At 43.2% G+C, this 23,100-nt stretch overlaps 1 protein-coding gene across 3 annotated transcripts in view; it reads right to left on the bottom strand.

Moving 5' to 3' along the window:
• Positions 1–1,238: 1,238 nt before the first annotated feature.
• eif4h (eukaryotic translation initiation factor 4h) overlaps positions 1,239–23,100 on the bottom strand; it is a 75,516-nt gene continuing 53,654 nt past the window's right edge. For 2 of the 3 annotated variants that reach the window (XM_068010084.1, XM_068010086.1), the window contains exons 5-6: positions 11,473–11,628; positions 1,239–4,575 (exon numbers count right to left, since the gene is read on the bottom strand). In XM_068010084.1, coding sequence (XP_067866185.1) covers positions 4,436–4,575; positions 11,473–11,628 — 296 coding nt within the window. In that variant the 3' untranslated portion in view covers positions 1,239–4,435. The remainder of the gene's footprint in view (positions 4,576–11,472; positions 11,629–23,100) is intronic. The other variant, XM_068010085.1, reaches the window with a different exon arrangement.

The following is a 23,100-nucleotide window of genomic DNA, read 5'->3' as shown; positions in this document are numbered from 1 at the left end:
TTCAACTTTTAGATTCTCCACAGCTTTCCATAACACATAGATTTCTACGAGTTACTTTTATGATCTTATCCACTTGAGGTACTGCTTTTATTGGCTTATGTGCTTGAATCCCCAAATCTCATTGCTGTTCCACATTACCCATCCTCTCCCATTCAGAGTATAATTATCACTTCTTTTTTAAACCAAAATACTTGGTGACACTGAATTTTATATCATCTTTCTACCCATTCCACCATCTTATCTCTATTTATATATAATGAAACTGAAGAATATATTATACTAATCTGCATCTTTCCTTTTGTAAGAAACCCTATTCTTATATGCATATATACATAGGATTAGGATTTGGTTTTTGTTTTCCTTGGTCTTATAGTTTGTAGGCTTGTACTGTAGCTAGAAATAATAAAATGGTCAAAGTTGCTAATTTCCAGAATACTTTATGATATGGATGACATTTCGCAAGAAAAAGCTTTGTCAAAAAGGAGAGGTCTTTTGTTTGCAAGGAATGCTTAATAAGAGGTCAATGATCTCCCAGTTAAGCGGCTAACCTATATCACAAACAAACAAGACAATGATCAACAGATAAGCTAGGAAACTGAAAAACAACTCCTATCACATCATAATGTATCATCAAGGGTACAAGGACAGTGTGTGTGACTAGAGCCCTAAAAAGATCTTAAGTTTACCTTTACAATTCGTAGGGCGAGAGTAGAATGAAAGAATCGACAATGGTTACGCCGCTACCCAAAGCAAAAACAGATAATTATCATTTAGTTCTCTGTATAACTATTGCTTAAACATACTGTCCGAGACTTGGTCGAACTCAATAAAGGTTATTTGCAATCAAGAAATTGGTGGCAAGTCTAAGAATTTTACACTTTTCTACCACAGATCTTCTATGGCATTTAGTATTCTTAAAATGTTCTGCTAAAATAAATGTGTACATTTTAATAAATTTATCTTACTCAGAACTTATTTCTGATCTTGAATACAGGTACAGCCCTTACAGAATTTCCACTGTTAATACTAAATTCTGGCTGGCTTTCAGTTTCCAGGTAAAAGAAATACTGCTGCTCAAACCATTTAGAATAAATTAAAAAATTTAATCAATGGGAAATTTCAGAGTGCAAAAATTCACTTGTCATGCATGTAACATGCTGCTAATAAACAGGTCCTTGAATAAAGTCATATGTATTTCTTACAGCAAAGTTGCCTTAGAAAAAAGTTGAAGAGTTGTTTTATGCAAAATAAATCTTGTTACTCTCATTGCGCTTAAAACTGATTTTCAGGGGATGGGGGTGGTTATCATCTTTAGTAATCACAGGAGTTAGGGATGTAGTGGAGGTTCTCTGTGAATGGTCGATCTTGTCGTCAAACGTAAAAGTTTTTTGAGAGTTGTAGGTGTGGGTGCATGCTGGGCGTTACATTCTATTACCTTGGTGCTCCTCTCATCTGACAGTGATCTGGGTACCCCCATAACCTCGAGCCTTTGGCTTTAGAAGGCAATAGACTTCCAATGAAAAATGTTAGACAGGAAATTGTTTAATGAATTTCCTGTGAATTTTGAAATATCTTTATTGTTACAAACCATATTTCCTGTTAGTTCAATGCAGATGACAGCTGAAACGATTTTCAAAAGATGTTCAGAGCAATCTCATTGGTTTACCTTCTCCTGCCTATTGGTAGATGGTTGCTGATTGATTTTTGATGGTAACTTTTACAGATTGTTGTTTAGTAGTTTTTATTATTGCTTGCTACCAATTGAGTGACTTGTTCTGCATTTGTTCAGTTATGATTTGTCACTGTTTATGAATACAAACTTTCAGTGAATTGAGAGAAATTTACATAAGTTACACAGTATGACAACAAAATGTAGTGGTCAAAATACACAGTGGAGGCAAGACTTATTAAACAATCATATATTCTTGTAGGAATTCTGCAAGTGTTGAAGAAATCCTATAGGAGATATATTAATTAAAAGAATAAATCCACCTAGATATCAATTAAAAGTCACTGGAAAATTTCAACAACTTTGTTTCAAATTTCCACTCCTCCCTTGTCTTCACATAGCCCGTCTCTGGCTCTTCCCTTCCTCAACTACTCCACATTTCTGGGGATAAGCTGACAACATCTACCTAATATAAGCCCACTAATTCTCACAGCTCTTGATTACATTTCCTCTCAGCCTGTTTACTGTAAGGACTCTATTTCATTCTTGCAGTTTGCAAGATGCCACTTTCCATACCACTGCTTTTGATATGTCTTCCTTTTTCTTCAACCGAGCATTCCCCTTCACCATGGTTGACAGAGCCCTACACCATATCTGCCCCATTTTCCGCACTCTGTTCTCACTCCTTCCCCTCCCTTTCAGAACTACAATAGGATTCCCTTGTCCTCACCTTCCATCCTACCAGACTCCACATTCATTAGATCATTCTCTGCTATTTCCAGCTCTTCCAGTGCAATGCCATCACCAAACACATCTTTCCTGCCCCTTCTCTTTCAGCATTTTGAAGGGATCATTCCCTCCGCAATACTCCCTGGTCCCTCTTCCATCAACACAGCTCCCTTTTTCACAGTGCAAGGGATGCAACAATAGCCCTTTTACCTCTTTCCTCCCCATCACCCAGAGTCCCAAACACTCCTTCAAGGTGAAAACAGTGATTTACTTGTACTTGTTTCAATTTAGAGTACTGCTCATGCTGCGGTCTCCTCACCATGTACCCTTTTTCTCTTGCATTTCATCCCTTTGGTCATTTATTTATTCTGGCCTTCCACCCTATCATAGACCTCCTCAATTGTTCCTTCCTCTCCTCCCCACTTTCCCTGCCTCCGTACTTGCTGAAAATCTGATGTACTCAAAACATTTACCAGTTCTGAAGAAAACTCACTGACTTGAAACGTTACCTCGGTTTCTCTCTCCCCAGATGCTGCCTGACCTGCTATTTCCTTTTCAGATTTCTAGCATCCGTAGTACTTTGCCTTTGAACTAATGCAAAATCAGTAATTGTTCCATTTAGCACTCCAGAGTATATGGCATGAAATAGTTCAGGGTAATTGCTTCCTCATCTATCACAGTTACAAATATATTTCTCTATTATTCCTTTCCCCTTCATTTGGCCCATCCTATTTCAGGATTCCTCATCCTGTACCCTGGCTGACAGGGGTAGCAGGTGACCTACTACAACTGTTGCTCCTTCTGGCATAGCACAAGCCAGGGTACGAGAGCACAGCCGAAGTTGCCTGGCCCACACCTTCATGCCTGGCCCACACCCGTGCCTCCTTCTCTCCTGTACCTTGATGGAAGACCCAAGACTGGGAAATTTCCCCTGCAGCAAAAGCATACAATCTCACTCAACAACTCCAATTACATTTAATGGTAAATATGGAACCCATTAGCAGACAGGGTTATTGAAGATTCTTCTTTTATTTAAAAGATCATTCACAAAATATCAAATTTATTTTATATATTAGAAATAGAATTTGTAAAATGTTGGGAATCCTTATACTTAAAGTGAGGCAAAATGTGGAACGTTAATTATCTGGGATGGTCTAAAAAACCAACAGTTTTCCATGTTCAATGAGACTTAAAAACGCCGACATTCTGAAGATTCCAGTCGAAATGAGATTTGTTGGATCTGTATCCTTCTGAACTAATAGATAAATGGTGTTTACTTACAGGACAACAGTAGGTCACACAGTCTGGTAAAAAGGACTCTTTTTGTTTGTCAATTGTTTGGAACTCCTACGGAAAAGAACCACAGCACAAGATGTTGAAAAATTGGTGGGTGCTTTCAATGAGAACTGGTCATTGAAAGAGAAGCTGAGTATGCTGCTCATTGTCTGAATATACAAGATGCACCAAGTCTTCCTGAATGCTTATCTGCCTGATCTTTCAGTGTAGTTCAAACAGTATCTCTCCAAGGAATGCAATATTCTCAAATCTACAAAATGTATATTTGTGTGTGTGAATAATATGTTTTTATATGTGTGTATATTCTATATATATATGTATATATACACACATATAATATACACACATGTATGTACAGATCTGAGAATATTATATGCAGGTTGGACAACTCTTTGGTAAGAAGGTTGTTGATAAAACATCAGGTTCTAATGAAGCAGCCGTGTCCGCGTTTCTGAGAAACACAGGACAGCAATATTCACAAGCACCATTTAAAATCCATTTCAGACTCCTTTTTTAATGTTGAGTAGCTACCACTGGCAGAAAGCAAACTGTTGAAAGCAAAAAGATGGTACCAGGCAGGCGCTAAAATACAGACAAGCTGGAGTGTTCGAAAAAAAACCATTGTAAATGGCCAACATGCATTCAGAGCTGTGTAGAGAACTGGAAGAGAAAACAAAAGGAAATCTGTTGCGTGGTAGGAATGGAAAGTGCCGTGCCTACTTTCCATGAAGTCCAGCCAGGCTAGGGTTCCTCATGTCCAGATTTTTCCTCCCGAGGCCTGGCTCCACCGAATATGGCTGAGTTTGGATTGGCTACCTGGTTAAGTGGGGCGGCGACTGTACGCGGTTTAAGTTGCAGTCTGGGTCTCTGTGCCCGCTCCTCTGCAAGACACAAGACAAAAAGGAAACCAACTTTTTCAACGAAGGATACAAAATGTGAGTCGTAAATTGATAGAATTGCTTAGAAATTTGGTAAGAGGAAATTATAGTTCCACATTTGCAAAATAAAAGTCAATATTTTATCCACTGTGCCACTGAGAGATACATCAGCAGAGTGCTAAATGGAAACAATACTATCAGCTGTGACTGAAGCATATACTCTTTTTCTTTTCAAGCAGATGGAAGGAGATAAAATAGCAGTAGGGGATGGATAAGGCTGCCCTTTTGCTTTAGGAAGGATTAAGCTTGCTTTAAAAACTTGTATTCTGGTGTGCATTTTGAATAATGCGCCATAGCTGGAGAATTAAATATCAACTGTGAAGAGGATTGTGACTTCAGACATGGTTATTAGATTAGTAGGTTAGTGGGCAGGTAAATGTCACATGGAATTTAATGTAGAGATATGTGAGGTGATAGATTTTGGGAGAAAGAACGAGGAGAAATACAGACTGAATGGTAAAACTTTAAATGGAGTAAAGAGCAGAGACACTTGGGGTTGAGATACACAAGTCTTTAGCAGTGGGATCAGAAGTTGATAAAGCTGGTAATAAAATGTATATGGAATTTTAGTTTGATACACAGGGGTATGGAGGGAAAAACAAAGAGGTCAACTGATACAAGTCAGGGTTAGGCCGTGGTTGGAATAGTAGGATAAATTACCAGCATCTGTTTTTGGCATGGAGCTGTAATGCTAGGAGCACCTAGCAGTCAATTGCACAGCCAACGCCCATGATTGCCCACCATTATGTATAATGGACTGAAAATCAGAGGCTGTTGATATACCGGTTCACAATATGCACTCCTGACGGGTGTGATTCCATGTCAGCTGTGTTAAAACAGAATCCCTTTTCTCCATTTAAGAACATTACCACAACAAGAACTTGCATTTATAAAGCACAATTAAAGTTGTAAAATGTCCCCAGGCAAATAAGCACCAAGCCAAAAAGGGAGATATTAGATGGATTAGATATTAGATTAGATTAAGTACTAGATATAAATAAATGCTATGGTCAAAGAGGTAGGTTTAAAGGAGCAATTTAAAGGAGGAGAGGGTGAGCAGTTTAGAGAGGACATTCCGGAGCTTAGGGCTTATGTGCTGATGGCACAATCATTCTATTTCTGCTGTAGTGTGTGTGTGTGCATATGTGACTGTGGGTTGGATTTAGTCATGCTGGCAGGGCTCCTGGTGCCGGGCTGAAAAGGCGAGGGGAATCCTGTCTCGGCCTTTTGGAGCCTCCCCCTCGCCGGCGCAGTTCAACGGTGCTCAGCACTTAAGTGCCTGGGGCCCTCGTCTGTTTGAAGACAGGGACCCCGCCTCCCAGAGCTGCTTGCCAGAGTGCTGGCAGCTCAGTAGTATTGACAGCACCACCAGCACTGGAGACCCGGAGAGGAGGTAAGTGAAGTGGGGTCGCTGGGGCTAGTCTGATAGGCCCTGGCGATGGGGTGGCAGGAGGTGAGTGGGCAAAGGGTGGGCAATGAAACCGGGGTTTTGGGGCCAGTGGGAGAGGGGTGGGGGGGATATTGCTGGAGGTGCAGTCTTTGCTGCCGGCGGATGTCCATGGGCCACAGATTGCCCATGGAGGAGGCCCCCTCCCCCAAGCCTGCAGGGAGACTGCCTTGTTTCCCACATGGCGGAGGCCCCCTGCTGATGGTTTAATTCCAAAAGCGATGGGGAGGTCCTTAAGTGGCTAGTAATTGGCCACTTAACGGCCTCACAATTGGTCTCTGGGCGGGAAGACCGTCTTTGGTGTTCCCTGCTCCAGCTTAATTGTAGTGTGACGAGAAGGTGACAGGCCTTTTGTTTCCACCCCCCCCCCCCCCCCACCACCCCATCACAATTCTATGGGCCCCCCTGCCTCCTTGCCAGCCTCTGGGGGACCCATTAAATCCAGCCCTGTGTGTGCAAGATGTCTGTGCATGCATACATGAAAGAGTGCATGATAATTACCACCCCTACCTCTATTCTGTTCTGTTTGCCTGTAATTTCTTCCTGTTCTGATGACACATTAATTTTTCTCTTCTTTACATGTAGGTTATACCTTCACTTGAAAAGAAAAGGCCTAATAGAGGCCTTTAAAATTATGAAAAGTTTTGATAGAGTAGACAGAGAGAGTGTTTCCACTTGTGGGGAAGAGCAAAATTTGAGGCTACTGATTTAAAATAGTCACCAAGAAATCAAATAGGGAATTCTGAGGAAACGTCTTTACTCAGAGGGTGGTGAGAATATGGAAGTAGTTGAGGTGAGGAAAAGAGTAAGTAAAGTGAGTGTTGGTCCTCCAGAGAGTGAGAATGGAGAGTTAATAGTAGATAATAAGGAAATGGCAGATGAAATGAACAAATATTTTGCTTCGGTCTTCACTATAGAGGATACAATAAACATTCCAGTAATAGCTGTAAATCAGGAGGTGAAAGGAAGAGAGGAACTTGCTGAAATTACAATCACCAAGGAAGTGGTACTGACCAAACTGATGGAGCTGCAGGCTGACAAGTCCCCGGGTCCTGATGACTTCATCCTAGGGTCTTAGAAGAGGTGGCTAATGAGGCAGTAGATGCACTGATGTTAATTTTTCAAAATTCGCTAGATTCTGGAAAGGTTCCATCAGACTGGAAAGTAGCAAATATAACCCCTCTATTCAAGAAGGGGGGGAGGCAGAAAACAGGTAATTATAGGCCAGTTAGCTTGACATCTGTCGTGGAAAAGGTGTTAGAATTGATCATTAAGGAGGTTATAGCTGGGCACTCAGAAAAACTCAAGGTAATTGGGAATAGTCAGCATGGGTCTGTGCTGGGGCCTCAACATTTTACAATTTATATCAATGACTTAGATGAGGGGAGCGATGGCATGATAGCTAGATAGGTGCTTCATGGCCGACACAGACACAATGGGCTGAAGGGCCTGTTTCTGTGCTGTATAACTCTATGACTCTCTGACACAAAGATAGGTAGGAAAGTATGTTGCGAAGAGGACATAAAGAGGTTGCAGACCGATATAGACAGGTTGAGTGAGTGGGCAAAAATCTGGCAGATGGAGTAAGATGTGGGAAAATGCGAAGTTGTTCACTTTGGCAGGAAGAATAAAAAAGCAGAGTATTACTTAAACAGAGAACAACTGCAAAATTCCGGGGTGGAAAGTGATCTATGTGTTCCAGTGCATGAGTCACAAAAGGTTAGTATGTAGCTACAGCAAGTAATAAAGAAGGCAAATGGAATGCTTTCCTTTATTTATGAGAGGAATTGAAAATAAAAGTAAGGATGTTATGCTTCAGTTATAAAGGGCATTGGTTTGACCGCATCTCGAATACTGTATGCAGTTTTGGTCTCCTTATTTAAGGAAGGACGTAAATGCGTTGGAGGCGGTTCAGAGGAGGTTTCCTAGATTGATACCTGGATTGAGCGGGTTGGCTTATGAGGAAAGGTTGGACAGACTGGGCTTGTTTTCACTGGAGTTTAGAAGAGTGAGGGGTGGCTTGAGGTATATAAGATCCTGAACTGTCTTGACAAGGTGAATATGGAAAGGATGTTTTCTCTTGTGGGTGAGTCCAGAACTAGGGGCCAGTTTTAAAATTAGGGGTGGCCCTTTTAGGACAGAGATATGGAGAAATTTTTTCTCTCAGAGGGTTGTGCGACTTTGGAACTCTCTGCCTCAGAAGAGTGGAGGCGGGGTAATTGAATATTTTTAAGACGGAGAAAGATAGATTCTTGTTAGGCAAGGGAATCAAAGGTTATCGGGGTAGATGGGAGTTTGGAATTCAAAACACAAACAGATCAGCCATGATCTTATTGAATGGCAGAGCAGGCTCGAGGGGCCAAATGGCCTACTTCTGCTGCTAATTCGTATTTTTGCATGATCGAATAGTATAGATGCATTTAAGGGGAAGTTAGATAAGTATATGATGGAGAAGGGAATAGAGGGTTATGCTGATAGAGTTGGATGAAGAAGGATAGGAGGAGGCCTGAGTGGAGCATAGATGCTGGCACGTTGGGCCAAATAAGAACAAAGAACAAAGAACAAAGATAATTACAGCACAGGAACAGGCCCTTCGGCCCTCCAAGCCTGCGCCGATCCAGATCCTCTCTCTAAACATGTCGCCTATTTTCTAAGGTTCTGTATCTCTTTTCTTCCTGCCCATTCATGTATCTGTCTAGATACATCTTAAAAGACTCCATCGTGCCCGCATCTACCACCTCCGCTGGCAATGCGTTCCAGGTGCCCACCACCCTCTGCGTAAAGAACTTTCCACGCATATCCCCCCTAAACATTTCCCCTTTCACTTTGAACTCGTGTCCTCTAGTAATTGAAACCCCCACTCTGGGAAAAAGCCTCTTGCTATCCACCCTGTCTATACCTCTCATGATTTTGTACACCTCAATCAGGTCCCCCCTCAACCTCCGTCTTTCTAATGAAAATAATCCTAATCTACTCAACCTCTCTTCATAGCTAGCGCCCTCCATACCAGGCAACATCCTGGTGAACCTCCTCTGCACCCTCTCCAAAGCATCCACATCCTTTTGATAATGTGGCGACCAGAACTGTACGCAGTATTCCAAATGTGGCCGAACCAAAGTCCTATACAACTGTAACATGACCTGCCAACTCTTGTACTCAATGCCCCGTCCGATGAAGAAAAGCATGCCGTATGCCTTCTTGACCACTCTATTTACCTGCGTTGCCACCTTCAGGGAACAGTGGACCTGAACACCCAAATCTCTCTGGACATCAATTTTCCCCAGGACTTTTCCATTTACTGTATAGTTCACTCTTGAATTGGATCTTCCAAAATGCATCACCTCACATTTGCCCTGATTGAACTCCATCTGCCATTTCTCTGCCCAACTCTCTAATCTATCTATATTCTGCTGTATTCTCTGACAGTCCCCTTCACTATCTGCTACTCCACCAATCTTAGTGTCGTCTGCAAACTTGCTAATCAGTCCACCTATACTTTCCTCCAAATCATTAATGTATATCACAAACAACAGTGGTCCCAGCACGGATCCCTGTGGAACACCACTGGTCACACGTCTCCATTTTGAGAAACTCCCTTCCACTGCTACTCTCTGTCTCCTGTTGCCCAGCCAGTTCTTTATCCATCTAGCTAGTACACCTTGGACCCCAAGCGCCTTCACTTTCTCCATCAGCCTGCCATGGGGAACCTTATCAAACGCCTTACTGAAGTCCATGTATATGACATCTACAGCCCTTCCCTCATCAATCAACTTTGTCACTTCCTCAAAGAATTCTATTAAGTTGGTAAGACATGACCTTCCCTGCACAAAACCATGTTGCCTATCACTGATGAGCCCATTTTCTTCCAAATGGGAATAGATCCTATCCCTCAGTATCTTCTCCAGCAGCTTCCCTACCACTGACGTCAGGCTCACCGGTCTATAATTACCTGGATTATCCCTGCTACCCTTCTTAAACAAGGGGACAACATTAGCAATTCTCCAGTCCTCCGGGACCTCACCCGTGTTTAAGGATGCTGCAAAGATATCTGTTAAGGCCCCAGCTATTTCCTCTCTCGCTTCCCTCAGTAACCTGGGATAGATCCCATCCGGACCTGGGGACTTGTCCACCTTAATGCCCTTTAGAATACCCAACACTTCCTCCCTCCTTATGCCGACTTGACCTAGAGTAATCAAACATCTGTTCCTAACCTCAACATCCGTCATGTCCCTCTCCTCGGTGAATACCGATGCAAAGTACTCGTTTAGAATCTCACCCATTTTCTCTGAGTCCAAGCATAACATTCCTCCTTTGTCCTTTCGTGGGCCAATCCTTTCTCTAGTTACCCTCTTTCTCCTTATATATGAATAAAAGGCTTTGGGATTTTCCTTAACCCTGTTTGCTAAAGATATTTCATGACCCCTTTTAGCCCTCTTAATTCCTCGTTTCAGATTGGTCCTACATTCCCGATATTCTTTCAAAGCTTCGTCTTTCATCAGCCGCCTAGACCTTATGTATGCTTCCTTTTTCCTCTTAGCTAGTCTCACAATTTCACCTGTCATCCATGGTTCCCTAATCTTGCCATTTCTATCCCTCATTTTCACAGGAACATGTCTCTCCTGAACGCTAATCAACCTCTCTTTAAAAGCCTCCCACATATCACATGTGGATTTACCTTCAAACAGCTGTTCCCAATCTACATTTCCCAGCTCCTGCCGAATTTTGGTATAGTTGGCCTTCCCCCAATTTAGCACTCTTCCTTTAGGACCACTCTCGTCTTTGTATGGTCTGTTTCTGTGCTCTATATTCTAAGCATCTATTGAAAGATGCTGCTTGATTGGTTGAGTGTTTCCAATGTTATCTGTTCCTGTTTCAAATTTCCAGCATCGCTTTCTGAACATTTGCCCTTTTGTGTCCACTTCTAAGTGCCCTACTTCAGGGAGAAAGTCAAAGCTGTGGGGTATCACAAAAATTATACCTGCGCTGAGAGGTTTTAGTTATGAGAAGAGACTAGAGAAACTGGCATTCTTTTCACTAGAACAAGGTTAAAAAGAAGCCAGAGCTAATCATATAGTATTATAAGGGATTGTGATAAGGTAACTTGTTTCTTCCGATAGACCACATGCTCTGCCCTGCCTCCACCACCTAGTGGCGTTTACATGCAATGTGCAGGGAAGTGGCAAGGGTAGGGGTGGAAATTATGGTCGGGGCTATGAGGTGAACATCACAGAAGAAAAATCATGTCACAGTATTTGGGAAGTAAAATACTTATTTAAGGAATTGTGTGAATATCATACCTGCCAACCATATTTCCATACTATTGTATAGGAAACTGAACATAAGTATACAATAAAGTAAGTATAGCAAACACAAATAATCTAATAATTTGGTACCTTCTGTTGCTTCTCTGAACTCCATGGAAGACCCACGAGGGAGTCCATCTCTAAAGCGACCTCCTCCTCCTCGTCTGTCTCCAGGGCGACCACCTCTGGTCCTACTTCCTCCAAACCCACTCATAGAACGGTCACTGTAGTCTTCATCTCTGAAGCCTATTAAAGAGACAATCCAAGAAAGTGTTAAACCAATAAAATCAAAAGGGCTTTCAGACAAGACCCTACAGCAACATTGCAGCAGAGTCACCAGTTCTGAGGTGCAGAATTGATATTACAGCATAGTAACATTCAATGCAAGAGGCTCTGAGATAATGATTGTAGGTAGCTTTGTTGGAAGTAATGAGCATTTCAACATAATAGTTCAACCCAATTATCACAACTTACTTGCACAGTGATACTTTTCTGAAATCTCCATTTCATGTAGAATGAGAAAAAGTTATTCAGCGCTTCAAGCCTGCTAGTTCCAACAGGCCATGTATAGTTCAGCATTGCAGACCCAAGCCTGCTCCTTCCAACAGGCCATGTACAATTCATAGTGTTACAGACCTATTGCAGACTTGCCCCATCTTTTTCAGAGTTGCATAATCATAGTTCAAGTTCTAAGAAAAAATCTTAAATGGATCCAAGAACAAAACAAAAACTTCAGATTAGTCTGACCCGAAAACCTACATTGCTTCATCTTCATCAGGAATATTCTACAGGTTTGATTTCCATGATGCCAGTAAGCCTGTAACCATGTTCAGCATCTACATTTGTCTCTCTTCAATGGATCAATGTAGACCACATTAAGCCACATGCAAATCTTGGTATTGCAGGCGCCCTTAAGTTAAGGGGAGCCCCCAATGCCAAGCTGGGGAAGTGTTATTTAGCTTTGGTTTATCTTTTCAAGTTTGCCAAATTGCTAAATGCGCACTGACCAGCAGTTCAAGAGCCCACAGATAAGGGACAGTTTTATGTACACCAATCAAGAATCCAGAAACTGGAGGAATGCCTTTACAGCAAACTGATCGACTACTCTGGAGTCTGGGAAATGGAACCATTCAGGGGCCCAAAGAACAGAAAATAACTTGCACACAGATCTGTCACTTACCAGCCTGGTTGGTTTCATGGGGCATAAGTTAAGAACAATCACTAGAGGAAAAGGCAGCAGTGGGGAGCAATTGCTGGAACAACACAGAGAACACCAGAAGCGAGAGAGTACCAGAGGAAGAAAACAAAGAAAGCAAGGAAGAAAGGGGAGAGAGGCAGACACAGAGTAACAGAAAGTGAGCGAGAGATATGGAGAAAATGAAAGAGAAAGAATAAAGGCATAGAGTAATCAAGATATGGAAACAGTAATAAAGGGAAACAGAAGAAGAAGAGATAGAAATTGAGAAAAAAGGAGAGATAATAGACACAGGAGATAGAAATGGGAGAGTAATAGGGGGATGATGAAAGAATAACCTAGTGGAACACAAAGAGAGTAAAGGGAAAGAAAGCCACAGGGAGTGAGAATGCCAGAAAGAAATAAAGTAAGAAAGGGGGATAATAACAGAGACACAGGACAGAGTGACAGTCAAATGGAGAGTCAAGGAAAGAATAATGGACAGAAATACATCTATGATGCCTTAAAGCCTTTGATTCAGAGTGTGTTCCATCAGGACCCAAGATTAATGAATAAGGTAAGTGGTCCCAATCTGATTATAACATATCCCTGCCTTATGTGTTATGTTGTGTTCATTGGACAAAAATTAATAAGTCAATAAACTAAACAGGGATATGCACCAGGTTGTACCAATAGTAAATTTCTGAATTATCCAGGGGATACATTTGCTAAACTTCCAGAATTGAAGCCTATTTTTTCAGTACATGACACCCACACTGGGAGGGCAGGTAGCCCACACAGCATCGGTTGTTGGAAGCAGGTTCTTCAGCAAGCCCTACATCAACATCCTTTTAGGAACAAAAAAAGCAATATAGGACAATAGTCGAACTTCTGGAAGTCCATATAAATAACACCTTCAGACCATTCCTTATCTACCATATTAGCCACCTCCTTAAAAAATCAACTGGTTCATTAGATCTGACTTATCCTTTACAGATTCATGTTGGCACTCTTTGATCAGGTAATATTTGTCCAATTGCTCAGTCACTCTGTCCTTAAAAACAGATTCTGGTAACTTGCCCACAACTCAAATTAGACTAAAAGGCCTAAAATTTCCTAGTTTATCTTAGCCTTCTTAAATAATGGAGTGACATTTGCAAAGGCGACAATTCCTGAACTTGGAAGACCATGACTAATGCATTAACAATTTCCTCAGCTACTTCTTTCCATATCTGATGTTGAAAACCATTAGGTCCTGGACACTTGTCTATCTTTAATTACTCCATCCTCACGTTTTAACTTATCTAGTTAATTCCTCCCCTTGATTTATTTTTACTTTTCCTTGCATCTCTGGTATTTTATCATCCTCTACTGTGAAGACTGATGCAAAGTGGTTACTTAGTAATGTCTGTCATTGCCTTATTTCAAATTACAAAATCAGCATCTGACAACATAAGCCTACATTACTCTTCGTAACCCTCTTTCTCTTTATATATTTGTAAAAACCTTTAATGTTGTTCTTGATATCCCTCACAAGCTTTTGAAGTTAGGCGCCTAAAATACACACAAAGAACAGGGGTTTCCACTGGGTTGTGCGTTTATTTTCACCTGAAATCAACGAAACCAGCGCAAGAGATTGCGGAATTTTAAACACAAATTATGTTCGGTATAAATCCAGTTTCCGTGATCTTTTATTCGGGTGTAGAAAATATTGGGCTAGAAGCCAGATCCACCCACAACCCCTTGATCAACTTAACCACTATTGTAAGTTTCTGCTAATTGCGCCTGTTTGTGGGCCTTCGAGGAGGCTTTTAAAATTAAGCTTTTCTTAGGTGCAAGGACACCAATAGGCAGGAATCAAAAGCTTTAAAATTTTTAAAAATATACCAAGAAACTGACTGCTGTACAACAATGTAACCAGCAAATAATTCTACATAGCTTTTCAATGTCATTTTTAATTATTTAAAATAGCTCACAGGTGATGGACTAGACATTGATTAATAATGCTTTCTGATAAATCCATTTTTAGTTGTTTTAATGAAGTTACACCACATTACCACTCTTAAATATATCAAGGAATATTTTTGAATGGAATTTTTTTTTGAATTACATACTTAAATGGTTGTCCTGAAAATAGAGACATGTCGAAACTTTTTGTCTTGCACTCATCAGGTCAATCCGCAAGAATAACCAATGTAAGGGAAAACAACAACTTTTTCTGCATGAGAAGAGAGTGCTGATTGGTTGGCAAGTGTATGTCCCAAAGACTGGCGGATCATATCAAACAACATGTCCCTTCTGCTGTTCGCAATGGGCAAGGGACGGGCCGTCCCCAACCATCTCGTGCTTGCAAAACTCAAAACACAGTGTCCAACATTAGATGTGATTCTGTGATTGGACAATATTTGCTAAATAATCCACAGTGTGCTAAGAATTACGCTGACTGTTAGTAGGGCTTGCAGTGTGGCGCATTAGCGCATTCTAGAAGCTACATATATTAATACACAGGGCCCTGTTCTTTGCAGACAGAAAGAATATATACAAACATTGTGCCTGTTTCAGCTGAACAAAATAAGAGACAGCTGGTTCATTCCTCAGGGCAATGCCTTGACCAATCAGAGTCAAGCTGCCCAGTTTAAATTTCAAACAAAGCTAGGCAGTTAACTGTCAGTCACAAAGCAGACACTGGTCAATATTAGAATTTTGTGTTTACAATTTACTCTTGGGGGGGGGGGGGGGGAAACTCATACTTGTACTTAAGTATCCTTAAGATACATCCTAGTATTTAATTAACCTCAGTACCACAGCTCCACACTGACAAGATTCTTTCAGAAAACTGTTAAGAATCACCTAAAAATCTTGTTCATTTTCCTCCTCTGCCAACAATATCTATCAATTGTGTCCAGTTTCATGTTCCCATGTTTGTAACCTTATACTTTTCCACAATAAATTTTATGTTCCATTTCTTAGTCCATCTAGTCTAGTTCTACGTAAACTATATTTATCTACCCAACATTGGTCCCTTGAGGACATAACTTGCTGTCATTAGTAAATTTCATGCCATTACCAGTCTTGAACACACTGGTTTTATATACATATTGAATGTAAGGAGTAGAGAATCAAGAAAATAAAAAATTTATTCTGCAATGGGATTCTTTTGGCATTCCAAGAGATTAAACTTCAGTCATAAGTCTAATTCTGTGATTTTATACAAAATGGATGGCCAACGTTCATCATGAGATCAACAACAATTGCCTTTAAAGCATTATAAAACAAAATTTGACACCAAGCCACATAAAGAGATATATCCACAGATGCTGCCAGACCTGCTGAGTGGTTCCAGCATTTCTTGTTTTTATATCATATAAAGAGATATTAGTGCAGCGGCGCTTGAGATGGCTTGGCCATGTGAGCCGCATGGAAGATGGCAGGATCCCCAAAGACACATTGTACAGCGAGCTCGCCACTGGTATCAGACCCACCGGCCGTCCATGTCTCCGCTATAAAGACGTCTGCAAACGCGACATGAAATCGTGTGACATTGATCACAAGTCGTGGGAGTCAGTTGCCAGCATTCGCCAGAGCTGGCGGGCAGCCATAAAGACAGGGCTAAATTGTGGCGAGTCGAAGAGACTTAGTAGTTGGCAGGAAAAAAGACAGAGGCGCAAGGGGAGAGCCAACTGTGCAACAGCCCCGACAAACAAATTTCTCTGCAGCAGCTGTGGAAGAGCCTGTCACTCCAGAATTGGCCTTTATAGCCACTCCAGGCGCTGCTTCACAAACCACTGACCACCTCCAGGCGCGTATCCATTGTCTCTCGAGATAAGGAGGCCCAAAAGAAGTGCAGATTAGCAAAAGACATATCAAAGAGGTAAGCTTGAGAAGCATCTTAAAAAAGGAAAGAAAAGTAGAGAGGCAGAAAGGCTGAGGAATTACAGAGCTAAGGCCCTTGGCAGCTGAAAGCACAACCATGAATGGCAGCAATTAAAATTGGGGACGTTCAAGAGGCCAGAATTAGATAAGCGCAGATATCTCAGAGTTGCGGGGCTGGTGATTACAGAGATAGGGAGGGGTTAAAACATGGAGGAAAGTAAGGATCTGTTAGCAAGGATGAGAATTTTAAAAAGGAGCCATTGCTTAACCAGGAGCCAATGTAGGTCAGTGAGCAGAGAGGTAATGGGCAATGTCACCTCTAAATCCTTTTGTTGTGCACGACCCGTTTGTTGCACTGCGTGGTCCCTTTAAGATTGCTGCATCGTCTGTTTGTCCCCTGTGCAGCTGATGCATGGCTATGTATCCGTGCAGCTTAGAGGAAATGTTGGTGATGGGTGAACCAGACTCGGTGTGTGTTAGGACACAGGCAGCAGAGTTAGGATGACCTCAAATTTCTGGACGGTAGAAAAAGGAAGGTCAGCCAGGAGTACATTGGAACACTTTAGATTAAATTTAGTTTAGAGGTAACAAAGACATGGATGAAGCTGAGGCAGGGGTGGAGTTGGTGGTGTTATGGAGGTGGAACTAGGCAGTTTTAGTGATGGGTATGGATGTGGTCAGAAGCTTATCTTTGGTTAAAATATGACACCACGGTTGCGAACAGTGTGGTTCAGCCTCAGAAAGTTGCAAAGAAAAGAAGCTGGGGGTTATCTACGTATTTCAGGATGATGCGGGAATAGTAAGCAGTTTTGGTAGAAGAGAGCAGGATCCAAAACAAAAACAGAAAATGCAGGAAATACTCAGCAGGTCAGGCAGCATCTGTGGAGAGAGAAACAGAGTTGCCGTTTCAGGTCGTGACCTATCATCAGAACTGGCAAAAGTTAGAAATGTAATAGGTTTTGAGCAAGTGAAAGGGTGAGGTGGGGGCAAACAAAATGGAAGGTCTGTGATAGGTTTGAGGACAGGAGGGATTAGATGACAAAAGGTTTCATGGTTTAGGGCCAAGTGGTAATGGGACAAGTTTCTCCACAGATCTGCCAGACCTGCTGAGTATTTCCAGCACTTTCTGTTTTTAAACAGATGTGTCTGGATGAGGTGTAAACGGAAGGATAGCAGCCGCCTGAACACAAAGTAAAGAGATTACGAAAGAAACAAGGGGTGGGGAAAAGAAGAACCAGCAAAAAAAAGGAAAAAGAAAAAAAAATGGGGGCAGAGGTTATGATCTAAAATTATTGAACTCAATGTTGAGTCTGGAAGACTGTAAAGTGCCCAGTTGAAAGATGAGCTGCTGTTCTTTGAGCTTGCGTTGAGCTTCATTAGAACACTGTAACAGGCTAAGGACAGAAAGATTAGAGTGGGAGCAAGGTAGAGATAAGCATGAGGAAGCTCAGAGTCGTGCTTGTGGACTGCACAGAGGTGTCCCACAAAGCAGTCACCCAGTCTGTGTTTAGACTCCCCAATATGGAGGGGAGCCCAACATAGTGAGCAGCGAATAGAGTATACTAAATTGAAAGAAGTAAGTTGCTGTTTCACTTGCCAGGAGTGTTTGGGGCCTTGGACAGTGAGACGGGAGGAAATAAACGGGCAGGTGTTGTATCTCCTCCTCCTTTTTTTATTCATTCAAGGGATGTGGGCGTCGCTGGCAAAGCCAGCATTTATTGCCCATCCCTAATTGCCCTTGAAAAAGTGGTGGTGAGCTGCCTTCTTGAACCGCTGCAGTCTATGTGGGGTAGGTACACCTACAGTGCTTGCATAGAAAGGTGCCGTTGGAAAGTGGGGAGGTGTTGGGGGTGACTGAGGAGTGGACCAGGGTGTTGCAGAGGGAACAGTCCTTTCGGAATGCTCAAAGGGAAGGGGCGGGAAGATGAGTTTGGTGATGGCTTCACAATGGAAGTGGCAGAAATGGTAGTGAATGATCCATTGAACACAGAGGCTGGTGGGGTGGAACAAGGGGAACTCTATCATGGTTCTGAGAGGGGCGGAAGGGGTGAGAGCAGAAGTGCATGAGGTAGATCGGACATTCACCACCACCCCCCCCCCCCCACCGCAAATGGTTGACAATCCTCGGTAGAGGAAAAGGGAAGCCATATCGGGAGCTCTAGTATGAAAGGTTGCATTGTTGGAACAGATGCGACAGAGACGGAAAAACTGGGAAAATGGAATTGAGTCCTTGCAGGAAGTGGGGAGCAAAGGAAATGTAGTCCAGGTAGCTGTGGGAGGCCATGGGCTGACTGTGAATATAGGTTGAATGTCTCCATTTCTGGGGATAGGCTGAGAAGTCGAGGAAGAGAAGGGAAATGTCGGAGATTGACCATATGAAGGTGAGAGAAGGGTGGAAATTGGAAAAAAGTTCATGAAAATTTTTCTGTTCAGGGCAGGAGCAGGAAGCAGCACTAACTCTGTTTTTCTCTCCACAAACGCTGCCGAACTAGTTGCGGATTTACAACATTTTCTGTTTTTGTTTCAAATTTTCAGCACCTGCAGTATTTTGCTTTTGTGTTAGAGTAGCAATTGATATTGCTTTACATGGTCCAGTCAGATTTGGTAGTGAATGGCTAAACCAGTTGTCTGCCAGATCCTTCCAAGTCTGCATCCGTTGGCCTTAAGGGAATGGAGATAAGGTCCGTACCAAAGGGAATTTTTTAAAAATTCATTCATGGGCTGTGGGTATCGCTGGCCAGGCCAGCATTTATTGCCCATCCCCAATTGCCCTTGAGAAGGTGGTGGTGAGCTGCCTTCTTGAACCGCTGCAATCCATGTGGGGTAGGTATACCCACAGTGCTGTTAGGAAGGGAGTTCCAGGATTTTGACCCAGCGACAGTGAGGGAACGGCAATATAGTTCTATGGTGTGTGACTTGGAGGGGAACTTGCAGGTGGTAGTCTTTCCATGCATGTGCTGCCCTTGTCCTTCTACGTGGTAGAGGTAGCGGGTTTGGAAGGTGCTGTCGAAGCAGCCTTGTGCGTTGCTGCAGTGCATCTTGTAGATGGTACACGCTGCCGCCACTGTGTGTCGGTGGTGGAGAGAGTGAATGTTTGTGGATGGGGTGCCAATCAAGTGGGCTGCTTTGTCCTGGATGGTGTCGAGCTTCTTGAGTATTGTTGGAGTTGCACCCATCCAGGCAAGTGGAGAGTATTCCATCACACTCCCGACTTGTGCCTTGCAGGTGGAATCAGGTGAGTTACTCGCCGCAGGATTCCTAGACTCTGACCTGCTCTTGTAGCCACTGTATTTATATGGCTACTCCAGTTCAGTTTCTGGTCAATGGTAACCCCCAGAATGTTGATAGTGGGGGATTCAGCAATGGTAATGCCATTGAATGTCAAGGGAAGATGGTTAGATTCTCTCTTGTTGGAGATGGTCATTGCCTGGCACTTGTGTGGCGCGAATATTACTTGCCACTTATCAACCCAAGCCTGGATCTTGTCCAGGTCTTGCTACATTTCTACATGGACTGCTTCAGTATCTGAGGAGTCGCGAATGGTGCTGAACATTGTGCAGTCATCAGCGAACATCCCCACTTCTGACCTTATGATTGAAGGAAGGTCATTGATGAGGCAGCTGAAGATGGTTGGGCCTAGGATACTACCCTGAGGAACACCTGCAGTGATGTCCTGGAGATGAGATGATTGACCTCCGATAACCAGAATCATCTTCCTTTGTGCTACGTATGACTCCAACCAGCAGAGAATTTTTCCCGATTCCCATTGACTCCTGTTTTGCTAGAGCTCCTTGATACCATACTCGGACAAATGCTGCGTTGATGTCAATGGCAGTCACTCTCACCTCACCTCTTGAGTTCAGCTCTTTCGTCCATGTTTGAATCAAGGCTGTAATGAGGTCAGGGGCTGAGGGGCCCTGGCGGAACCCAAACTGAGCATCACTGAGCAGGTTATTGCGAAGCAAGTGCTGCTTGATAACGCTGTCGATGACACCTTCCATCACTTTACTGGTGATTGAGAGTAGACTGAGGGGGTGGTAATTGGCTGGGTTGGACTTGTCCTGCTTTTTGTGTACAGGACATACCTGGGCAATTTTCCACATTGCCGGGTAGATGCTAGTGTTGTAGTGTACTGGAACAGCTTGGCTAGGGGCATGGCAAGTTCTGGAGCACAGGTCTTCAGTACCATTGCCGGAATATTGTCAGGACCCATAGCCTTTGCAGTATCCAGTGCCTTCAGTCATTTCTTGATATCACGCAGAGTGAATCAAATTGGCTGAAGTCTGGCATCTATGATGCTGGAGACTTCAGGAGGAGGCCGAGATGGATCATCCACTCAGCACTTCTGGCTGAAGGTTGTTGACAATGCTTCGGCCTTATCTTTTGCACTGATGTGCTGGGCTCCCCCATCATTGAGGATGGGGATGTTTGTGGAACCACCTCCTCCTGTTAGTTGTTTAATTGTCCACCACCATTCACGGTTGGACGTGGCAGGACTGCAGAGCTTAGATCTGATCCGTTGGTTATGGGATTGCTTAGCTCTGTCTATTGCATGCTGCTTACGCAGTTTGGCACCCAAGTAGACCTGGGTTGGAGCTTCACCAGGTTGACACCTCATTTTGAGGTGTCTCAGGTGCTGCTCCTGGCAAGCCCTCCTGCACTCTTCATTGAACCAGGGTTGGTCGCCTGGCTTGATGATAATGGCGGAGTGGGGGATATGCCGGGCCATGAGGTTACAGATCGTGGTTGAGTACATTTCTGCTGCTACCAATGGCCCAGTTTTGGTGATGGACGTTGAGGTCTCCCACCCAGAGTACATTCTGTGCCCTTGCCACCCTCAGTGCTTCCTCCAAGTGGTGTTCAACATGGAGGAGTACTGATTCATCAGTTGAGGGAGGGCAGTGGTGGTAATCAGCAGGAGGTTTCCTTGCCCATGTATGACCTGATGCCCTGAGAATTCATGGGGTCTGGAGTTAATTTTGAGGACTCCCAGGGTGACTCCCTCCCCACTGTATACCACTGTGCCGCCGCCTCTGCTGGGTCTGTCCTGCTGCTGGGACAGGATGTATCCGGGGATGGTGATGGCAGTGTCTGGGACATTGTAATGTATGATTCCGTGAGTATGACTATGTCAGGCTGTTGCTTGACTACTCTGTGGGACAGCTCTCCCAACTTTAGCACAAGCTCCCAGATGTTAGGAAGGAGGACTTTGCAGGGTCGACAGGGTTGGGTTTGCCGTCGTCGTTTCCTGTGCCTAGGTCGATGCCGGGTGGTCCGTCCGGTTTCATTCTTTATTGACGTCGTAGTGGTTAGATACAACTGAGTGGCTTGTTAGGCCATTTCAGAGGGCATTTAAGAGTCGACCACATTGCTGTGGGTCTGGAGTCACATGTAGGCCAGACCAGAAAATGCTGTAAACATATCATTACTTGTGAATTTGATACCCCTAGAAATAAATCACAGTGTTTTATTACCATTTTTAATTGGTTTGCTGACCTATGATGCTGTTTTAATGATTTGTTCACCTGTATCCCTAGAGCATCATGCTTTTCTACCCTATTGAGTTTCTTATTTTTTGTGGTGTTGGTACTGTATGTTTTTCCTACCATCACCTCACATTTTTCTATGATAAAAGTTCATTTCCCACTTAACTGCCCAGTCTGCAAGTTGTCTAATGTCATCTTGTATTATGTTGCTGTGAGGCTGTGGTGCTAACCACTGCGCCACTGTGCCGCCCCTTGACTGATTCCTGGAATGAGAGGGTTATCTTATGAGGAAAGACTGGACAGTTTGGGTCTGTATTCATTGGAGTTTAGAAGGATGAGAGGTGCATTCAAAATTGGCTTAGCTGTAGGAGACAGAGAGTGATGACAGACGGCTGTTTTAATGTCCAGAGGTGTACCACAGGGATCTGTGCTGGGTCCCCTATTGTTTGCCATTTATATAAACGACATAGATGACTATGTGGGGGGTAGGATTAGTAAGTTCGCGGATGACACAAAGATTGGCCGAGTGGTTAACAGTGAGGTTGAGTGTCTTGGGTTACAGGAAGATATAGACGGGATGGTCAAAGGGCAGAAAAGTGGCAGATGGAATTTAACTCTGAAAAGTGTGAGGTGATACACTTTGGAAGGAGCAATGTGACATGGAAGTATTCAATGAATGGCCTGACACTGGGAAGTTCCGAGGAACAAAGGGACCTTGGCGTGTTTGTCCATAGATCTCTGAAGGCAGAAGGGCAGGTTAATATGGGACACTTGCCTTTATCAATTGAGCATAGATTACAAAAGCAGGGAGGTCATGTTGGAGTTGTATAGAACTTTGGTAAGGCCACCGCTGGAGTACTGTGAGCAATTCTGGTCGCCACATTATAGGAAGGATGTGATTGTACTGGAGGGGGTGCAGAGGCGATTCACCAGGATGTTGCCTGGGATGGAACATTTAAGCTAGGAAGAGAGGTTGGTTAGGCTTGGGTTGTTTTCGCTGGAGCAGAGAAGACTGAGGGATGACCTGATCGAAGTGTACAAGATTATGAGGGGCATGGACAGGGTGGATAGGGAGCAGCTGTTCCCCTTAGTTGAAGGGTCAGTTACGAGGGGAGACAAGTTTAAGGTGAGGGAAAGGAGGTTTAAGGGGGATTTGAGGAAGAACTTTTTTACCCAGAGGGTGGT

This window comes from Heterodontus francisci, chromosome 30 (assembly GCF_036365525.1).
Source record: "Heterodontus francisci isolate sHetFra1 chromosome 30, sHetFra1.hap1, whole genome shotgun sequence".
Taxonomy (NCBI): domain Eukaryota; kingdom Metazoa; phylum Chordata; class Chondrichthyes; order Heterodontiformes; family Heterodontidae; genus Heterodontus; species Heterodontus francisci.
This window is presented reverse-complemented; position numbering and strand designations above follow the sequence as displayed.